The 23,445-nt window shown below is 37.4% G+C and overlaps 1 protein-coding gene across 1 annotated transcript in view; it reads left to right on the top strand.

The window, feature by feature from the left end:
• Positions 1-23,445, top strand: part of syt7b (synaptotagmin VIIb) — a 117,273-nt gene that overhangs the window by 67,959 nt on the left and 25,869 nt on the right. The window contains exons 6-7 of the mRNA XM_056752449.1: positions 2,905-3,261; positions 12,545-12,664. Coding sequence (XP_056608427.1) covers positions 2,905-3,261; positions 12,545-12,664 — 477 coding nt within the window. The remainder of the gene's footprint in view (positions 1-2,904; positions 3,262-12,544; positions 12,665-23,445) is intronic.

Below are 23,445 nucleotides of genomic sequence, written 5' to 3'. Positions count from 1 at the left end.
AGCTTGGCATCTCTGTTTCTATTCCCTTGCATTATATGATACAAGAAATCCTTGTTCAAATATCACCTTTTGTGTTCCCCAGAAAGGAGAGAAAGTCATACAGTTTTGGCACACATTTTTGGGTAAACTGTCTCTTTTAGGTGAGTCTCCGCCCCTGGGCGGACAAAATCCATTAAAAGTTTCTAATATGAAATTACTGCTGTATTTCAGACGAAAATGAAAAAAGCCTCAGTAATTTTATATGCCTACAATCTCATTTCGCCACTGAATATTTAAAGTCCATCCGAGGAGAGTAAAGTCTGAAATTGCCTAAAATCATTTCTTCTTGCCCTGTCTCTAACAAAGTGGTCGAGCTTTAATGTGGAATTTCACAGTGTTTGTGTCTGTCGGGGCATATGTGCTTGCTGAATCCAACCAGAAAAACCTTTCATTTCTCCTCTAAAGTAAGCGAATCGGAACGGCTACATTTGGAGAGGCATGTTTTCACTGTCTTTCATTCTTTGATTATGCTTTTCTTTTCCCTCTGTGTTCTTTTGCTTTGATCAGTGTTCTATAACCCCAACACACTTCTTTTTGTTCACCGCTTCTCAAACCCTATTTATAACACAAACTAAAATACTAAAATAGAGAGAGAAAAGAGTAGATAATGAATGCATGTAATGTTTTGACACCTCAAACTGTGAGTGAAGGGTATTTGAATACAAAAATGCATGCACATATACATATATAAAAATTTATAGGAATTGGTATTTTATAAAAATCTTGAATGTAATTGGTGCTGTTAAAACGTGATTTATGTGAAAGACGTTTTTTATTGATCTTGGAATAACATTCCTATCAACCGGATTCAGATTTTTATTCCTATCAACCGGATTCAGATTTTTATATCCCTAGATAATGTAACAAAGGGGTCCTTATGTATTTCTTCAATGTAATATTTAAAATATGATAACTATTCTCTATTATTCTCCACCAGATGAACTGATTATCATTTGCGGCACTATGTTGAAATAAGGCAGCGCTATTTTGATAATTTGCTCTAAAAGTTCAATGCATGCAGAATGCTTGAATCATGTGCAAAGGTCTGGGAATCCAACCTTGACTTACATCCCTATGACCAATCACATCTCTGATTTCAAGGGTTGGGATAAAACATGGACGAACCCAACCACTTGGTTAAAATTAACCTAGTTTCAACCCAAAATGCTCTGTTGGATATTTTCTACGTTACTTTAAAGGAGCGATGTGGCGATTTTATCAGTGAGGTTGCGAATTACAACCAGCGGCTCACACCACCCCTACCTTTTAAAGCACCAGGATTGCTGACACAGGACTAAGACGTTGTTACGTTTTTGCCTTTATGCCAAAGGAGATAACGTATTTACGAAGCGTGCTTTGAAGAGCAGTTTGCCCCATGTAAGGGGACCCGCAGTGTATGTACATAGAAATAGCTCATTCTAAGGTTATAAAAACACAACGCTTCATTATGTAAGGTCTTTATACACCTCTGATATAGTTATGTATATTATATGGCATTTCTGTCAATAGATCCTCCAAAAAACTACACACTGGACCTTTAAACCACCGGTTGGGTTTGTTCATATTTTACCCAACAATTTTAAGAACGTTTACTTAGTGTTATTGCTGTAATGGTTTCATATGAATGTTGATCCAGGAACACGTCCTACTCGGCTAAATTAATGAATGTAATGCCTCCTCACTGAGTTTAACAATCATACCAGCATTCCATTGTAACATGAAAAAATAATCACAGTGGCTGGTACCTCATTACTTTAACTCATCTACATGAATCTCCACGTCCACTTATATGCCGCCGACTGCAACCTTGACTGGTGTATAAAGGGGCTGATTTCCATTGAGTTCACAAATCTTCTCTCTATAAACGCTTCCCTTGAGTACCACTGCGGTATTGGGGTCTGGATAGAGGTGTGTGCCGCTTAACCCCTCTGCTGTAACTCTCAAACAGAGCATTGGGATCTGTAGCACAGTTCAAGAGGACTTTAAAGTAATCAGACATGACACATGGCTACAGAAGCTGTTGGGAGGGGCGAAAAGGATAAAAATGGCCATTAGAGTGTTAATAGAGTCTGATCGGTGCATGGATGGTGAACGTTAAACATTCTTTAGCAGGGGAAGTTGGATGTACAAGACATACGCCTTTGTAGGGTCATGCCACGGGAGACAGAAGAGATAACCCTTTACCATTAAAGTGGTGCTGGTGCTTGATGTCAGAATCGACTAGTGTTTCTGCTGACCTGAGAGGCTATGATGACGTAACTAACAGTATTACTTTTACTGCATAAAGCTGAAGCCACTGCCTGAAGTCTCAAAAAATGAGTTAATTAACCAAGGCAAGTTACAGATTGCAGCTTTTATATACTTTGTAAAAAAAGAAACATCTGACTGAACAGTCATTGCGATGTCCTAGTTCTGCATCTAGTTTGGTTCTGCCAGATTGAGTTGTTTTTCTGAAAATATATCCTACCGTCCTACCTTTGACTTTAGCAGAATGCTTCTCGATTGGCCACTTACTCTCGCACCAGCACTGCTTCGGTGAAAAAGGGGCTTGCTTTAATTGAACATTGTACATTTTGTTTACACTGCCTTCTAACTTTGCCTTTATTGTCTTCCCTCATTTCCTCATTGTGCTTCTGTGTCGCCTGAATGTCTGGAAATGTCTGTTACTTTCTTTACCCTTACCCTTGTTGTCCTCTTCTATCTCCCAACACCCTTCCTCATGGTTGTCTTTACATCTCTGGCTTCCTCTTCCCGTTACCCTCTTCCTCTGTTACATTAATCCTGTTCTCTTTATCTTGTGAATTCCTCTTGTGAATTCTCGTCCTTGTCTTGCCCCCCCCAACTCGGCCCCCTCATACGATGCAGTGCCAGTTTTGGGGACCCCTCTCTTTCCACCACCTCCACCCTGGAGCATATCCCATCCTCAGCAGCCCGCCCCAGGCCCCTGGTCAGACAGCAAAGCCTCCAGCAGCCCCTTACCCACCAGCCCCCGCCAGGCCCCAACGACCCCCCAGTCACCTCCCAGAGTCTGGGCCAACTGCACACTGGTCCTGGGGGTGGGGGCCAACGGGGGGGTCCGCGGGGTGTGCGTGGTAGCCCGGCTGGGGCAGGGGCGTCCCGCTACAGGTCGGGCGGAGGTGCCAGGTCGCGTTCCAATCCCGGGAGCTGGGACCACATGATGGGACAGATCCGAACCAGAGGCATGGACGTCAAGTCGTTCCTGTGAGTCTGAATTGCAAATTTACACTGATTATTTTCTTTTTGGATTTTGAACATGATGGTTGAACATGAAGGTGCATTGTGTTATATTAGTGGCACAAACACAGAATTTCCACTGGCTGTCGATTAAGCCAGAAGTTGACATTTGTTATATGCCGCTACCTTGATACACTTACCCTTAATTCTGTTCTGCTTCCTGCTAACTTTACGATATTGTTAGGGATTCATCTGTGTGTTTCTGTTTTACACAACCATTTCCAGCAGATACCATGTAATCTGTAATAGTTTACAACATCATCTTTACTGTTATTTGTTCTGTAGTCTTCATGTCCATCTCATGAATTGTGGGTTGCTATATAGAACAAGTTGCTTTGACGGTGCTTCCATAGTAACCTCTTCATTTCTAATTTTACTTTGCGAATCCTTGAAATGTCAGTGTCTAAGAGACCCTTATATTACCAAATCCAGCTACACATTCACCTGCTGAATAAAAACGAGTACTAAGCATGAATTTCCATGTTTATGCTGAATAATGCTGGTCTAGCTGGTGCTGAAGGTTGCCATTTGGCTGGATATCTAGCTTGCTGGATTGTTATCTAATAAAATCATTTCTAGGAGTGTTACGATATATTATTATATCAATTAAGCTGTCAACATGTGACATGCATTAAAGGTTTGTTTGTTCATTTTGTGCTGTGTGAACTTCTCTCTTAGGGTTTTGCTTCCTTAGTTTTTTTCTTTATTTCAATTAAGTGTCAGCATTTTTAGTGACAGCAGCATTTAATTTAGATTAATTTACATACAAAATGCCCACATTTTAGGAATCCCCCAAAACACATGTTAATGTAGCACATTTAATGTTTTGGAAATAAACCAGTTATTTGGTCATAATACCATGATATAACCCAGTACGGTGAAATTTTATCCTGAGCTGAGTGTATGGTTATACTCGGGGCCAAATCACACTCCCCAATTTTTCGACACAGAACACCAGAACACCTGAGCCACAATTTAGCAAGTATTCAAACCACAACCTTTTCCAATTTTCACTCAAGGTTTCATGGAGCCAACATTCAAAGTCTGTCATGACAGACTTTCCTTTCTGGTCGCTAGCTTGGTCTTGCTTGTGTTTTCACCCTCTACCTCGTACGTTGGCGTGTCTTACGCTCTGTCACTCGGTCATGCTCGATTCAGGACTTCCCCTACATGCTGCTCGCTCATGTCTGTCCGAGCTCTTTGTTTCTCATTACGGTGTGTCATTTACTCACACCTGAACGCCTCTCACGTCTCTTCACAACCTTCTGCGCCTCTCTGCTCGCCCATCTGTTTGGTAAGCACGTCTTCATGGCTCTGCACCTGTCACCTGGACGCCTTAGGGAGTGGATTATTCAAGTGTGTGTCTTTAGCTGTTCAACATAGATTAAGTGAACTGGATTTCCATCGGGTGTCATGTAGGAGGGAGTTACTTTACATAATCGATGGGTTTTATACGTGTCTTAGGTTAGCTATTCTCAAACACACAGACCTGATCTAGTTTAACTGTTCAAATAAGTGTTTCTTAATTTAGTTTTATTTTATTTTAATTGAAGTGCTATTAATGTTTTGAATTATCCTATATTTTTTAATCTCATGTTAATTTTAGTTTAATTCGACTTATATTTTAATGTGCCTTCACTTTATCATTTATTTTCTTTTTATTACTGCTGTCAATCGATAAAAAAAATTATCTGATTATTTTCATTGATTAATCATGATTTTTTTGAAACATACTTTAACTTTCTAATAATTTCACATTTGATCTCCAAATTAATGTAGAAACAACAGATTTCTTAAACAACATCATTTTATGAATGAAAGCCAACATTCTTAATGCAACTGGTGTATAATTGAGAGCTATCTTGTCTAACAGCTAGGAAATATACAGAAATTGAATTAAGTTCTGAAACACTTAACAGTCTTTAATGATAAATTCTAAATTAAATACAGAATTAAAGCTACACAACACATTGGTTTCCTCTTTCCTTTTGTTCTTTGATTAACATTAATGACAGGAGTGACTCACAGGATGTGGCCCCTTTAAGAGCTGCGCTATACACAGATCTGACTCCCTTTCCCATTTGCATTCATTTAGGATTTTATTTAACAAATTGAAATCTGTGTTTACGAAAAACAGCTTTCTGGCATAATCTTAAGAGCCTACTGGTGCGCTGTCTGACAGAGATTCACTGACGCAGCCTCCAGCCTGTGACTGTATACACCAGACGGAACCGCTGTCAAGGTTGTGTTGTGCCGCATTACACAGCTAGAAACTGTCTATCTAATTATTAATTATTAGTTTCAAATCGCACTTAAATGGTTTAAAGGCCTTAACATGAATAAGAGCGTGATTATATAACGTAACACTAGACAAAGGATAACCAAATAAAAGAATCCTGAGTTAATTGCGTTAAATATTTTAATACGTTAATCTGAAAACAAATTAATTTTGTGCGTTAACACGTTAATGTTGACAGCCCTACTTTTTATAGTGCCAAATTTAATGTCTGGGTTGAGTTTTTATTTAGTTTTAGCAAAACATGTAGTGCTTCAACTCACAGGTAACGTATTTCCTTTTTCATGCTAAGGCAACATTTCTATTATTTGTTTAGTTTTTCAAATAATATTTAAGCCAATATTTTATTATTTCAATTAATAGATTTGAGTACATTTATTCATACTATATTTTACCATTTGTTTGTACTTTATTCCTTTTTGCACACACTTATTTTTGTCTAATTCTTTTTTCATAATCAAGACTAGCTTGACAAAGCAACATCAGTACAACCGAATGCATGAGTTTGGGTTGTGACTGTTCATCGACCAATGGCAGACGACGTTTGGAAAACCTGTTTGGAGCCAATAGGCTACATTAGTGCTGATGTAATAACATACTTTTCCTTTAACTATGTTAAACATGTGAAGTAAATATCCATCCAGCAAGTGATTCAGATGTTTGTCAACTACTTTGTTACACTGAGTTCTATATTAGTTTGTGAGTTTATTTATTACCTCATTGAAATGACAATAATTTGTATGTTTGTATTGGATTGACTTTTCTGACTATACGCAACAACAACGAATTCGCTCTATTTACCAATTTTTTTTCTTACCCAATCTCATTATATTTTCTTGCAATTTCTGTTGATGTGCAATGGTGCACATTTCATTATCAGAAGTTATATAACATATCCTTTGCATAAAAAATCCAATCTTTTAAATTAGTGGTTTGACCTCAATTTAGGCCAAAGGAAATTCCCAAAATCTTTCATAAAATCTGAATGATGTCAATACCCTCTCCTTTAGAAAAAAGTGGAAGCAATTAACATTTTATTTGTATTAATTTGCACAGTTTACGTTTGAATTCTGGGCCGGTTTATGCTAACGCTGGTACCCCAGTGGGCTTACACACGCCTGTTTAAGTGTGTGTTTTTGTGCCAAGGTCATTTAAAACTATACAATCTCTATAGGTGACAGTGATCAGTATGTATGCCTGTATGTGTGTGTGGTCAATGGTTTAATGTCAGTTTATGTTCACAGCTGGCAGATCAACTCCACACGGCATTGATCTCCTGTCCTCAGGATCATTACAACCATGATGAACAGTCATGAAGTAGAGAGAGAGAGAGCCGCTGATGGTCTAGCATTTAAAGAAGAGTGTTGTCAGAGAAACGTGCAATTTTTATGTTAGTTTGGGGGATTCACATTAAGAGGATAGTGGAGAAGTGGAAGGAAATGATAGGTAGAAGAGGCGTGGGAAGGGGAACCATTACAAAATTGCCTTGATTATTTGTGAATTATAAAAAATTAATATTGAAACAACTTGCATCATGCGTTAGTAAGCCATAATCGAAATATTTCGATATACAGTAACAGAAAAAGATAAATGACCATTTAAAAACTACACTCAAAAAATGTGTTGTTGGATTAACTTCTGTTTATTATGACATCCATTTCCACACAATTAAATTGATTTGTTTGAATTTAGGATTTACTTGTCCACATAATTCCCCCAATTTAAATTCATCAACTTATTTTATTTCATTTCAGCTGAATGTAATTAATTTGTGTTGAGCCAATTAAATTTGAATGCTTCAGTCATGTAAGCAAGATGTAATGTAAGGTGCTAACACAAAGCACCAGACAGTTTATTTCAAGACCATTTGCAGAGTATTTACTCACTGAGTAAGGCTGCATAAATGCATGAATGCCTTAATGGCATAAATGTGCTCGTCCCCAACCAAAGTAATACCTTACATTAGAGAACAGTAAACACTAACAATTCCCCATATCTTTCATCCTGCACAAAAACACACATAAAATAACATTTCAGTTTGAAATTTACTATCTTAATCCAGTCATAAGGGCAATGCATGCTGGGAACTCAGTCAACTGTGTAGTTTCAGTGAGTCATTGAAAATGATTCAGGTTGTCCCAACACAACTGTAATACTTTATGTCAAAGAGTCACAAATTTATGTCAGTATTACACATTTAAATTGTGTTTGAACAAGAAACACAAATATGTTAGATCAAACTATATTGATTAAGTTAAACAAACAACCCAATAAATCTTTTTTTTTTCGTTCTGTGAACTACTGACAACATTTCTGCCAAATCTCAAATAAAAATGTTTTTTCTATTTGTACTTAATTGCAGAAAATCAAAACTAGAGAAACAGGTGGAAATAGCAGAAAGGATGCTCTGTTTATTTAGACCTCAAATACTACAAATAAATCAAGTTCATATTCACTTTTCAACAATACAACATCATACTTCTACATGTATATACGAAAAGTTCAAAAATGATATATACATGACCTGGATTTTTATGACATTGCTGTTAAATAACTTTGTCACTCCTGAGCTTTGATTTTGTTTAAATTCAACAGACACTAGACTGGCTTGGCCACAATACATCTAGAAATGATGATTAAATGAACATTGGGAATGCTCTCTTCATTTTTCCGCAGCTGTATATTTATCTATTGCTGTGGGTTTGCAATCCTTACAGATTTGTTGTGTTGGACAGGATAGTGAAGAACTACTATAAGGAGTCATAACTACAGGCAGTTCAGTTGTTGCAGCGAAATTGTGTGAGGCGTTAAGATTTCATTTTTCATTAAGTAGATATTTGTCTGCGACCAGTTAAAACTTTAATCTCTATTTTCCTGCACAGTTAATGTAGCAATAATCGTTGGCTCTACAGGATCGTATAAACTGTAAGTGGCTCCAGGTTTAATTCTCTGATACTATGATTACCTGACAGGCAATTAAGATCTTGCCTGCACGAGGGATTACAGTGATTTGTGTTATTGTGCTGGAGTTTTGCTCTGCTGCTCTGCTGGACTACAGTATATCACTGCTGTGAATTCACACTAAACACATTATTGATAATCAGATTAAGCTAATATTCAAGCTGACGCGGTGTTAAATGTGAGCAAGAACAACTGTGTTATAATACTGTGTTTGAAAGCATACTAATTATATTCAGTAAAGTAAATCAAAAACATTAAAGGTAGTGTATGGAATTTAGTGACATCTAGTGGTGACGTTGTGAATTGCAACCAACGTCTCCTCAACCGCTCACCCCTCCCTTTCGTAGCACTACGGCCGCAGACACAGAACCAAGGTGTCGTCGCATTTTCACTTTGTTGAAGCAGATAACGTATTTACGAAACGCAGTTTGTCCGTTTAGGGCTACTATAAAACAACATGGAGACTTGAAGGGAAGTGGAACCATTATGTGTATATATATATAGAAATATCTCATTCTAAGGTGATAAAAACATAAGTCATCTTTATGTTAGGTCTTTATACACCCCTGAAGACATTATGTGTATTTTATTGCATTTCTGTCAATAGATCCTCCAACAAATTACATACTGGACCTTTAAATAGTTGAGAAGAACTAAAATAAACCTTAACCTCAATAAATATTTTATTTTTATTTAAAATTGAAAATAATTACGAAAGCGACAATCCTTAACTTTTGCCTCCCTATCGCCATCTCTATTTAAAGCATAACATTGCAGGTTATTTGACGCCCTTATGTTATGTTAGTCAAACTGACATTTATTGCAAAACTGCTTAAGCTTTGAATAAAAGATTACCTTCTTGAATCAGGGTAAGGTAAGGAGACTTTTCATGTATTTTCTCATTAACTGATTTTGGTTTATTTACTGTAGAATAGATGGAGTTTTGTCTTTAACATATCTTAAAGCTCATCTCAGCTCTGTTTCTCTTAAAACAGGGGTCTTCAACTACTATTCTTTGAGGGAAAGATACCAAAAGTATAGTCCAGTTTTTCTTTTACCATATCCTGATTTCTTCTGCGTTTGGAACGCATCCTATCACGTACGCAAACAGCCAGTGGCTGTGGATTTGTGATTATAACTTTATAAATAACATTTAGTTTCTTGAACAGACCGATCAAATCGCTTTATTAGACATCAATATATCATTATGAGTGGCGGGAATTACTTTTGTGTTGACTGTAGCAGCGTTTTAGACTTTTGAAGATGTGGGATCTCAGGACGTTCATTTAAAGCGCAGGTTAAGGTGGGCAGGGTAAAGGGCACGCGGGCCGCCAGTTGACTAGCCCTATCCTAAAATAACAGTATTTTACTTTCTGCCCTTAATAACAAATCTGTCCAGACAAAGCACATCCTGCGGATCAAGCACAAATCAGAAAGAAGGCCTAAGTCTCGTCTGTACTATTAATATGTCTTCCTTTAGGGTCCCTGGTGTGAATTCAGAAGGTCATTCACAGACCTTGTAAAGGTGATACTGTAGACTCACCAATATTAATGCAGCAAGTGTGTGTCCCACAGCGAATGATGTTTTTCATGCCAATCTGCGAATGTGTCTTTTACAAGCATAAAACTATATCAAATGTGTTTATTTATGAAGTGAAATGGATGGATGGTTTATATTTATCGAGAGGAAGACATAATGAGTTTATTGATATTTAATTACTAAAAATTTTTTTTCTAAGAAATAAAGCACAATGACAATTGCTGACAAACGGTAAGAATCGCATTGGTGTCTAGGAGAAACAACAGAAATGATAAAGAGATCTCAGTCATGATTCTTCATTGCTGGCATGCATCAATTAGAAGAGAAAAGGGCGTATTGTAAAATGAACTGATATAGAAGCAAGCAAAAAAAGGAAATTGAAATTCTGGAGAGCAGAAAAAGTCTTGGGAAGGAATGAGTCACTTCCCAGAGGCATAAGGAACACAGAGGCCTGAAGACTTTTAACACGAGTGCGTGTGTGTGTGTGTGCACATTTGCGTGTGTGTGTGTGGTAAAAGAGTGTGAAGTTCAGTCTCCAGCAGTCCATCCAGCATATGCTGTTTTCTCAGTCTCTTTTAACTTTTGTCAGCTTTTTCACAGTATTTATTTTAGCTCGACAAGGCCAAAATGTTATAAAAATCCCCAAGACCATCCATCCATTGATTCTCTATTCTGCTTATCCTATGTGAGGTCGCTGGGAGTGATGGAGCATATCAATCCAGGAGAAAAGTTTCTCTGTATGACTAATGTTAAAGGACCGAGTCTTTGGCTTTTTTGAGTCTTTGGTTATGTTTTTTGGGTGTTTAATAATGGATGTTCATGTTTCTAATTAAAAAAAAAACCTTTATATTGCACAGTTTTCAAGTCTTTTGTTCATCGCTGTTCCACTTTTAACAAAACGACTGGATTTCTTCTGGTCTATGTAAAGTCCCTCCTTCTGAAACGCTCTGATTGGTACTGACCAGGTCTTTCGTGATTGGCTTCCGCTTCTCAGGCTATTATGATTGGTTGGTGCCCCTCTAACGCGTATAAATGAACTTTGGCTTTTAGCAATAAACAGTAACAATGGCATCAACATCACTTTATCAGTTAAAAACATGCGGATCGATCGAAGTGTAACGGAGGTCTATGAGTGCATGTGCAAACGTCAATCTATGCTAGAGGTCGCAAATTTTTTTCCTTCTATGTCGAGGGAAATGACACCGGAATGAATGGCGTCAGACCGGTTATATTAAAAAACACTAATAACAGAAGCATTAGTTTTGCCTTTTTGTTGTTGGACCCGAGTCGGATAATAAAACAAGCGTGTTTAAGCTAACCCTTCATTCTGTTCTGTTTCACAATATCAGGTTTTTTATTACAGTTCTAACAATTCTTGTACTGATGATCAAATATCAAAAATATCCAATAGACCTCCATTAAACAATTTGCCTGTGATTCGTCCTGATTTATCTCTGTCTGTGTTTATAGAGTCTCCTTTTAAACGTTTCGTAAACATCCAGACAAGGCTAAATATTCAAACTTTCCTATACTGTATATACAGGGATTTTCCTGCATAGAGAAATTGGAGGTGGCCACCTCCGTCAAATGTCATGCCGCCTCCGACTCTCGCCCAAAAATATGAGGGGTGTCTTCACAAGAAATGCTACGTGCATTTAACAGACTGTCATTTGTAAGTGCAGTTGCGACATTACGCCACAGTTGAGGTGCTGTGTAGTTATCAGAACACTGAGGCATTAAAAGTTGCGGAACTATGTTGCGGAACAAGAGCTAGCTGTGTTTCACGGCTGTATGTTTTGCATCCTAGTACATTTAATTTCTTAAAACTTCTTAAATTAACATGACGTACATCATTGGAATGTCTTTAGCTGTGCAGTTGGATCGTTGAATCAGCTTATATACTGTACACAGCGTGTTCGCCAGTATGAACGCACATTGCGCACACGAATGACTCATTTAAACAATTAATTTAAACTAAACTTTTCAGTCATTAGCGAATATAAGAGTTTATTGAATAATAAGTGAACCAAAGAGAATGCAAGATGTGAATGAGCTTTGATCATTTAGTAAGACTGGTTAATTCAGTTGGCTAGTGTAAGCTGAAAAGTAAGTTGAAAATGATGAGAAAGCTTTATTTGATTAAAAAATAGGTTTCTGTTTGTTTGATATTGTGTTGATGTTTATATAGCTTAATAATTGTCATTTTCATCTTATTTTATTGGAGCTTTTAATAGGTCAAAGTCACTTGGATACGCCTCTTAAAGGTACAGTAGGCCAACGTGTGTTTGTACAAGATCAGGATGGCACCACCTCCGCCTAATTTTGAGCAAGGAAAAACCCTGTATATATATATATATAATTACATATTCCGTACAATTTATCATTAATCTTTATAATTTTTTTATGTTTGCTTTGTTTTGGATGTTTGATAAAGTATACTTGTTTTGTGACAGAGAGGGCAAGATGGTTGTTCTGTCTCTGGCAATCGGTTTGGCCGAGCAAGATGACTTCGCCAACCTTCCAGACCTACAGGAGGCGCCAGCCGGCAAAGAAACACCTTCAACTGACAAAAGGTAAGCGCTTCCTCTAAACAGTCTTAAACTCCAATTTGCATACTAATAGTGAGTATTGTTTTTATGTTGGAATTGTAGGTACTTTTGAGTGCATAGGAAAAGAGTATTCACTCACTGTGACTGAAATGACGTTTTTTGCCTGTGATCCTTAACAAACCCAAACATCAGGATACAACTCCTTTTTGCATTTAAACATTTCTTCTTGGATGATTTGTCATGTAATGTTTACTTTATAGTTTCATTTATTGATTCGATTTCACATCAGTTTTTTACATTCTGTGTAGTGCAACTAAACTCCGCCCTCTCGCAGTGGGTTGTGGATGGTATCATCCGTTTGCGTGTGCATTGATCTACTCTTCGAATTTTTGGCAAAAACAGTAGACTGTCTGGGAATGAATGAGTATCCATTTCAACATACTGTGATTGGGACATACTAATAAGATTTTCGAATAATATTGAGGACATATAGTATGCAAATTTCAAGATCTGTTTTTAAGAATTTGAAATAGCCTGATGAAGATTATTGGTCGATTTCCATAGCCAGAAAAAAATCATCTCGTAACCATTATGCTGTCCAATCCAGTTCCTCCTTAAAAATAAAGTGAAACGTTTGTGAGAGAAACTATTATTATTTTGAACTTATTTATCAACATTGAAACAAAAAATACTAAATTCAAAAACAGCAACAATAGTTTTGCATCTAGTTGTCATATGATTTTTATGTCACAAGACTAAAGATCAAATGAGCTTGTAATGTTTTGATATGTTGCCATATTAAAATCAAATGTGCTAACTTTTTTGGTTGCAATATCACTAAATAATTCAAAATGTGCTTTTTGAATCTTCAACATGTTGAGTCCTTTATATGAAGATGAATAACACTTTGTGTTAGGGTTTATTTAAAAAAAATATAATCATATAGCCTTCATCTAAAGGCTGAAGTATGATTCCTTTTTACGCGAGGGACAGTGTTGGTGTTGTTCTGCTGTTTCATTTGCCACCCTCGAAACAGCATGAATGCTCCTTACGGACCCCTGTAGGCCAGGAGAGGTATTGCAATGTGTCACAACACGCATGGGTCAAAACCCGTCTGGACAGAACGGAAGTGTAATGTCCAAGGCTGTGCGTTCGGTTGTATGAGTATGCTCGCGTACACGTAAAAAAAAGCAAGCATATGCCACCCGCTTAAGATGGCATGAGGGTGAGCAAAATATGTGATTAAATGTAACATTTCCTTAAAGGAAAGGGTAATGATTGTTGATGTGTCTGCTTTGTATTGGGAAGTAAGACAGACTGACATACACTTAAAATATGTTTTTGACAACTTTTAGCCCGACGGTTTGCTCATAGTAGTGTCAAGTACTTGTACGCACAGTCATAATTATTGTTGATTTAACGTCAATGCCACCATCAGTCCATGAGAAGAGAGAATGACCAATCAACAGTTACTTATTCACAAGTGCACAAATATGATGACAGTTGTGTGCTAATCAAGTTCTCATCACAGAATTGATAGTTGTTGTCTAGGTCTGGATCAGTTGGTGTGCTTTGACATTTGATTTTTAACATTCAACATGTTCAGTGTTACAAGCTTACAATTAAAAGATCCACAATATTGAATGCAAATGTATTCATGTGAATGATCTTGTTTGTACTTGTTTCTTTGTTTGCCTTATTTGGTCTGTTTTATTTATCTTTTTAAACATTACATCACATACTCCACTTGTTAATCTCTCACTTTCTCTGTCTCGCTGTGATCTGTATATGAGGGAGGTGATAGGGATCGCAGTGGGGGTGTGCTCATTATAAGAGAGTGTAGTTCTTACTAAAAATACACTCCTCTCCATCTGGCTGACACACACACAGTGTTCTGACTTGTGCTCTGAGAATACGTCTTGACTCTTTAAACACACATCAGCCCACACAAACACTCTCAGCACTTTATAATCAGACACACACACGGGTTCAGCAGAGACTCTTACGCTGGGATCACACCAAATGCTAATTAAGCGATTTGCGCAAGTAAATTACATAAAAAGTCAATGCAAATACGCGAATGACGCATATCGCGCATCAATCTCCTCTACTGCGCAAGTTGAAAATATTTGTGAACTCGCGTCACTCACGCGTAAATAACTTTTCCGTCAGTAATAAAAATCGCGGAACGGGATTGTTCGCGTTTCGTGTGAACTCAGCATTAGGTCTTGGCAAAACTAATACATTTTAATTTGAAAACGCATTTCTTTTTCACAGTTTTGGGCTTCCGTCCACACCAACATGGTGAAGCTTTTTGAAAACGCTTACAAAAGTTGATGCATGTGAAAAGATGATTTTTTTTTATCGACGTGAACTAAAATGTATAAATGTTGTAAAAGTGTTGTTCAGAGTTGTTTTTAATACGGTTTATCAGATGAACCTTATTATATCACCAAACTGTATTATTGACTCTTTCCCCGACAGCCTATTTTAAAAGAAAGTTGCCAGCCTACGCCGGCGTTTTTTCACCAAACTTTAATGGCTCACAGTACATTTTCTGTATTCTTCTATCTTCATTTGTTCTTTTTTTATCACTCCTTAGATGTGGGTAGGTTTCTTCAAAAATGCATCATTTTGATTAAACAGCTGAGATAATTGTCAAAGATTCCGCCCACATTACACTCTAAAAACCGACAAGAAATATAGGTTCTAGGTTCTGGGATTCTGTACTTTTTCCCAATGGTGTGTAACAGCACCACCTGCTGTACAACAGTACAAACACTGATTGCCGTAATAACACGTCTTAGGCGGGGACCGTTTTTTTATAGATAACTTGTCAATATCGGTGAAAGAGTTAAACTGTGTTATTATTTTGACATACTTCATGATGATATTTCACCGAAAAAAGCATGTCCACCGAGAAAGATTTTTAACCCTAGCCATCTGTGCCACGGCCGCAAAACAACATTTGTCTTCCACAAAGAGAGCGGACACAATCTGATTTTTGAAAACGCACAAAAGAATCAATTCTCATGTTTCTGACTTCCCTACACCTCGGGGAACTGAGAATTGTGTTCCACATATGAATTATTAAAAATATAACAACTGCTCTCAGACTGCCCCTTCCACCAATACCACTCATTACTGTCCACAAATAATGCATTTCATCCTGCACCGCAACAAACCCTAATCTGGTCCCATGAGAACATCCCAGTGTTTGTAAGTCATAACTGGCTCTGACCAGTGGCAGTGCTTCCTCGTGGAAGTGTGTAATTCAACCCACACTGCCTTCAGCAATTGTTTTCCACAAACCTATTAACAACTGGGATAATTTATCCTGGGAGGAAGTTTCCCCTCAATGGCCTGTCGCTCTGCCTTATGTTGACATATTAAACTCTTTAAAGGAAATACAATAACACAAATGTAACATCCAGCAGCCTGAGGCGCTGTGCCCGTCACTTCCTATGTGAGATATGGGCCAGGGCTAATATGTATGTGTCACTGGGACACGCCCACAGAGAACTGTCGAATCACAGGATTCCAGTGCTTGGAAATGTCTTCTCTGAGGGTTTAATCTTGACGAAGAATACACAAGCATTGCATCAAATCATAGTCAGCTGTCTTTCAAGGGAGCATCCTATTTTAACTGGACCTAGTTCACCCAAAAGTGAAGATGATTTCTTTGTTTACTTATGCTAATGTCGTCTCTGTATGTCTTTCTTTCTACTGCAGAACACAAAAGAAGATATTTTTAAAGAATGTTAGCAACCAAACAACATAGAACTCCATCGAGAACCCAAAATCACAGAAACATTTCTCAAAATATCTTCTTTGATGTTCCACAGAAGACAAAATCAAAAACAGGTTTATAACTTAATTATAGTGATAGAATCTTTACTTTTTTCCGTTCATTAACCCTCCTCTCAGTTGGCAATCTTAACATTTTACTGAGCTTGTCTGGGTTCTGGGTTTGCCTCGTGCAAGGAGGATCAATGCGATGCTGCCCCAGATTTTGGACCCAAATGTATCATATATGACAACATATATTGCCTCCCTGCTGTTTTGGTACATCCCTTCATGTCAAAATTGTGCCAGCGATGGCTAAAAAAATTCCACCTAGGCGTGATTATCCCGATCATCTCAGTACTGACCTTGTGTTTTCTACACCTCTTAGATTTCCCCTTGTTTATCTCTCTCTCTCTTTCTCTCATTCTCTCTCTCGCTTTCTATCGCTCTCTCTCTCCATATTTGTTTCTCTGTCTCTTATCCTCTTGGCCGTCTTGCTTTCTGATTGAAAAGGGTGTCTGTCAAAGCATCAGACTGTGATCAAAGCTCACCCCGGCCCTCTGGGGTCTGTCTGGAATGGTCGTCATGGAGAATGTCCTTGCTCTGCTAATAACCGCCTTCAATCATTCCACTCAGCTGTCAGGCTGTTGTCACTGGGTAGGGTCACACCCACCCGGCCCGTGGCCTTCCAACTGAACAGAAAGAGGATTTCATTCATTGCAGCTGATTACAAAGCAGAAACATGTCAGGAAAAAAAATTACTGAAATAATCGTGCCAATGAATTGGGATAATAATAAGCATTATATTGTATTCCATAAGCTGCTGGAAAGAGTGCCACACAATCTTGAGAGGTGGACTCACGATAAGCTTATGAAATTGATTTATAAATGGAAATAAGTTATACTCAACTTCAACTCGCAAGAATAAGTGTGTAAATTGACCTGTTCCAAGCAGAAATGGCATAAAGGAGGTGAAATTACATATTGCAGCTTTTAAAACTTTTTAAAAACTTTAAAAACGTAATCATTACAAATGTGTGTGGCGAATTGACAAACTCGGCTCAATATATTGACATCTTTAAGCACTTATGGTCATTTCTGATCAATTTTACAGCCATAATAATGAAATGTTTAAAAGCCAGCCTTCTTTCTTCAAGAATAAGCCTGGAAATCAAATATATAGAATCTTATTTTAAAAGAGATAAATATTTACATTTAAATTTACATTTAGTCATTTGGCAGACGCTTTTATCCAAAGCGACGTACAGTGCACTTATAACAGGGACATGGAGTAAAGTGTCTTGCTCAAGGACACACTGGTGGTGGCTGCTGGGAATTAAAGAACTAAAAAAATAATTTAGAGCAGTGCTTCTCAAACTAGCCGTAGCGGTTTTGTATCCAGGCCTTGGGTTATATAATGTTTGATTATTCCAACTAATAATATAGTTTTAAACTTTACCATATATTTATGATACATTATATATTATAGACTTAATATAGACTGAGAACCATGGCCTCAGATTTGTGCTGATTCTCATCCCAGCCGCCAAAATATTGGAGAGACAAGTTTAGCCAAGTTACGGTTCTCCTCAGTTTCTTTTGACTCTGATCAGAAATAATCTACAGGCACTCTATTGATTGTGATATGTACCGGAAGATAAGATGGGGTCACAAAAGTGTGTATAGACAGCAACGTTTATTGTTTGTGTTGTAAAGATCAGAGGTGGGTAGTAACGCGCTACATTTACTTCGTTACATTTAGTTGATTAACATCTTGGAAAATATGTACTTTTAAAGTAAACTTTAAAGTGTGTACTTTTACTCTTACTTGTGTACATTTCTAAGAGAAAATCTGTACTTTTACTTCGTTACATTGCGTGACGTTCCTATGTTCCTTCATTAAAATATGCATTTTAAAACGAGATGTTTATTTCAAGGGCATTCACGAGTGATTGATTCTTTTGAGTCAATACTTTTGAAAGCATTAATTGAACAATGTGCACAACCATTTGAATAGGCTAATGAATCAGTTCAAATGATTTGTTCAGTTGTTGGATGAAGTGGATATTAATCTATATCCATACAATCAAAACAGAAATGTGTCATATTGCCAGCAATGATAAATGCCCGTCATATCCGCGCAACCTGGTCATCAGACACATCAACATGCGTGTTACCTGTCAGACACAGAGACGTGGGCTTGCAGGAATATAAATTTAAAGAACAGAAGGAAGAAAACTTGTTGTTGGGTGTGTGGTTCATTGTTTACTGTTTGTTTACAGGTAAGAGCGTTTCACAACGTACACACGTGACACGTATTTCATTTAAGAGAGCACTGCAAATGTTCTAGATCATTTTATTAAATCCATTTTAAACGCAAAACTCTGCTGGTTCACTTTAGTTTGACATGGACAATTTTGCCAATTAAATTTCATTAAGTTGAAGACTAGATGAAATTTATAGACATGCTTGTCTCTTCTGTGTTTATCTGTTCTTTAATCTCTGTGTGTATATTGCAAAGATATCTGCTTATGATGATTAAAAATATTGATTTAAATTGAATATTAAAATATTGGCATTAATATTAATTTAATGAATAATAGGCCTATATAATCAGATACAAAGTAACTAAGTAATTAGCTACTTGAGTAGGTTTTTCATTGCATACTTTTTTACTTTTACTCAAGAAATTTTTTAAATAGTGACTTTTACTTTTACTTGAGTAACAATTTCTCTAGTTACTTGTACTTTTACTTGAGGAAAGATTTTGGTTACGGACAAAACCGTTTATACTAAAATACTTTAGTATTCTACTGTATTTTTGCTTATAGTTCATAGAAAACATTTACAAACAGATAATAGATGTTGATTATTAAAAAGACTTTATATACATAATATATATCATTTTATTTACATTTTTCTATATGTCTTAGGGTAACCTTACCATGTCTACACCGGATGCGGCATATGATGCGACATGACAAAAGACAATAGAACGCACTAGAACCCATTATAATTTTACATTTTGTCAACACTGGATGTGGCAAGCTGTGTGTCATGACGCGTCCGGTGTAGACAGTGTTTTACCCTTCTAAACTTTGGGAAGCCTTGATTTAGAGAGCCTGAAATACTGTAAACGTGACAGGTAATTTTTGCACAAATAAAATAAAATATTTGACAAAACAACCAAGCTGTTGCCGCAGTAAAATCATCAACAACTTTCATTTTGCATGAACTTAAACAGCATAGGCTATAGAATGCAAACTTCATTCATTAGCATCTTTCATTACAATAGTTTCCTATATAAAGTTCAGCGCATCATAGACTAGGTGACCAAAAACACCTACAGAGTGATTAACTCGACTCCTGAGAGGAAGAGAAAGTGACATCCTCATTCAGACCAGACGGTGTCTCAACCTGCACCCTTGACACCCAAAGCTCTTCATCAAAGCTCTTTTACATTCTGTGTTAAAATAATCGTGCTTCTTTACTCTCTCAGTCCCGTGTTCTGTTGTCTCCGCCCTTCCGTGGCCCAGTTTGAAATAAATCACAGTTTAAAAGCGGCCTGAAGCTCCTCCATCGACCGGCTCCACTCCCCCGGTGCCCCGCCGAATCAATCTGCTTCAAAATCATTCATCAGCGTATAGCCGTGACGCGCACGATATGAGAAATGCATCTGTATCAATATCCACCGGCCACAGCTCAATTATATCTTGCTATTATATTCTCCCATGTGAGGCTCTTATGAGCGTGATTATGATACAGGAGAGCATGTTGGACAAAGTGTGATGATGAGAGGATAAACCTGTTTTATGATTATGGATTGGCATTTGGTTGCATTAGCGATTTTGCGAGGCAGCTATGAAATGAGTGTAACATCAAATTCAACATCTGTACCGCCAGCGCTCCAGCCCAGTTTATATATTTGCCCCTCGTGGAGTTTATTAGAGGAGTTATTTGAGCATTGTGTAGCGCTCACAGTTATATGATGTACTGTACATGATCGACTCGACACTCATACAGACTTATGAGAAATGATTGATGAGGATTAGCTGCATTTTTCAACACTGTGGTCCAACCAGGGTTGGAACCTATTCACACCAAGAATGATATATTAGCAACCACATTAATGAATGATAACATTACGTTTTTAGCATGTACAATGCCTTTAAATAAGAATGATTTCTGAAACTTAGCTTTACAGTTACCTTAGTGTAAATGGACCCTTAGTTTCAACAACAGGGAAGTTTCTATCAAGTCTGTCCACTTAAAATGATGCGATAAAGTCAAAGCCGAAATGAAGCTGGTACTAGGCTGGCTCAACTGGGGAGGCAATCACATATTCTGGCGTTGCATATATATAATCACAATTCATTGCATGCATAATTTTTACATTTTTATGTTATTAAATAAATAATTATTGAAAAGATTATACAATCAAGTATTTTGAACGTATTTAATAATAATTATTTATTTTGTATTTTAATTGTCAGATGGATATTTCTGGATAAAAATCTGGGACCCAGCCCTGACATATTTGGTGTTTCATTTACATCTGTAGAGGGATTTTGGACCCATAAATATTCAGATTAGGCGCAGCTACACGCTACGCTAGTTGCAGTTTTACCCTACTGCTGATTTGGCCAAAATGTTTGTCTAAATAGTAGATTTTATCCTATGGCACGTTATCGCATTGTTCCTGGTTACAAAATACTGTATTTGCCATTCGCCCTGCCACTATAACAACTGTTTATTCTGTACATATTTTATGTGTGCCTGTCTAGTATGAAGTGTCGCTTCTTTATGTGATTATATTCAGAGGATTCGTGCTATTTTTTTCTTTTCTTATGATGCACTTATGAGGTTGAGGAAAGGAGTTATCATAGCCAGCAGCCTGTTATTGGGCTCGGACCTATAAACCCACTGTCTGTTGACACCTGAGTGTTAATAAGTTTGTTAAAAAAGTTGTTAATACAGTGATGTTTAGTTAAGCTGATTTTAGATTTGAAATAGCTTGACTAAAAAGGCAGCAGTGTTATTTCAAATTTCCGTTGTCGTTGTGGTTCCTCTATAAAGCTGAAAAGGGGGTAACTGTCAAATCTAAGTTGTGTGCATTTTTCGTTTTTATCTGGCTATAGGGAGTACAATTGAAAATAAGTCAATTTGGCTATGGCATATTTTATGTTGATTTCTTTGTATTAACTGTATTGGCCCTGACTGAAGCAATTATATTATGTAGATGTGTGAATTGTGATGCAGGCTGATGGGACCCGTCAATGTTGTCAATCATGAGCAGAGTTTTAGCTGAGACCCCCAATAGACATATGTAGATGCTTCTTGGCCAGAATCGTAAGAATCATGTACAAGATTATGCTTATCAAAAGTCTTCTTGTGGGACTAGGGCTTCCCAGTTTAGCCTTAAAATGTGTCTAAAAGTTTGAGAGAGAAATTATAAGTTTGTTCTTTCCAGATCTGGGACACCGGGACCTTGAATGTGTTGCACAGTGTGAAAAAACCTGGATGGTTTCAACCCATATTTCACCCCACGTAGGTTTTTTTTTAGTTAAGAAACTCCAAACTATACACACATTTTTTAATACATCTTACCGTTAAAAACTAAAGCTGTCAGTAAAATAAACAACTGTAAGCATTTCCAGTAACCAATTATTATTTTTAATTAATGTTAATACTATTAAATTTTTTAATACATCTTACCGTTAAAAACTAAAGCTGTCAGTAAAATAAACAACTGTAAGCATTTCAAGTAACCAATTATTATTTTTAATTAATGTTAATAGTATTTAATAATATTATTAATTCATACTTGGTGTGAATAAATAACTATATTATTACATATAATAATTAATATATTAACACGTTAACTTTGATAGCCGCAAAACTGCATAATTTGCACCACGTTGTGGACCCTTAGGGGTCTCGGACCCCATCTTTAGTTGTTCTCCAGTTCGGAGTTGATGTAATGAGCAATTTGTTTGCTGTCCATGGTGCTGAACTTAGTGCCGTGGACACACAGGAGCTTTTCGACAAGTGATGATCCCTGGACATCCTGCCATTATTGAAATGCAGGCGAGATATATCCATAAAATAATATAAAGGATGCCGACACGCCTTTTGACCGTGTTTTTCTCTCATTCATTTTGTCTGAGCAATGATGGTGATGATTTTGGGTTCTCACAATAAAGCTCAGGTAATATTAAATGTCAAAGTTTTTTCTCGGCTTCAACAATACAGTCATTCCGAAGGTTAATGATGGTGAAATGTCAGGCTTACAGTGGATCTGACATGGATTTCCAGAAACCTGCTCCCACATATCCAGTCTGCTAATCATCTGTGATCTTCCTCACCTCGATGTTACAGGATTCTCCACTGTGTGTCATTTCAGTGCAGAAGCATCATGTCGAGACGGACAGTTTAAGTCACTGTCGGACACATACACACATGCACAGACAGCTATGGAAGCGCTCAGCTGGCCAGGGTTGGTTCAGGATCATCCTCCTAGTGATATGGAAATAAAGACCGGCCAGGCGTGACCGTATTGGGCTTAGCCTGCTTGTGTCCTCGGAGACGCGGGCGCAGAGGACATAAATACTGTTCGACACTGTCTGTACCCCAACATGCTGGAGTTCACAGAGGAAGATGAGCTAATATGGGCTAGGCTACACGGTTCAGCGGCCGCGATGTGCGCTGCATATGTGTCCGACAGGCCATTGGCACTTCTTTTATATGAGCTGACTTTATCTGTCCGGGATATATTGCTTTCTCGGTTACGTGATTCACAGCTCTGGTGCTTTAGGTTATGTTGTGGATGTAAAATTTCTGTGTGATCTGCGCTTCTTATCTATAGTGCCGTTGTTTTGCTCTTTTTTACTGGATTGAGTGAATGATTATGTCCTTTTTTGATGGCTCCTGTACATAAAACAGTGGCTCAAGGCTGGTTATCGTATGGCTTGCGATCCCTACAGGCTCCAGTCACACATTGTGTGTTTTATTTATATTAA

Source organism: Triplophysa dalaica, chromosome 1 (genome assembly GCF_015846415.1).
Source record: "Triplophysa dalaica isolate WHDGS20190420 chromosome 1, ASM1584641v1, whole genome shotgun sequence".
In the NCBI taxonomy this organism is placed as follows: Eukaryota; Metazoa; Chordata; class Actinopteri; order Cypriniformes; family Nemacheilidae; genus Triplophysa; species Triplophysa dalaica.
Note: the sequence above shows the minus strand (reverse complement) of the source record. Positions and strands in the feature narration are given on the sequence as shown.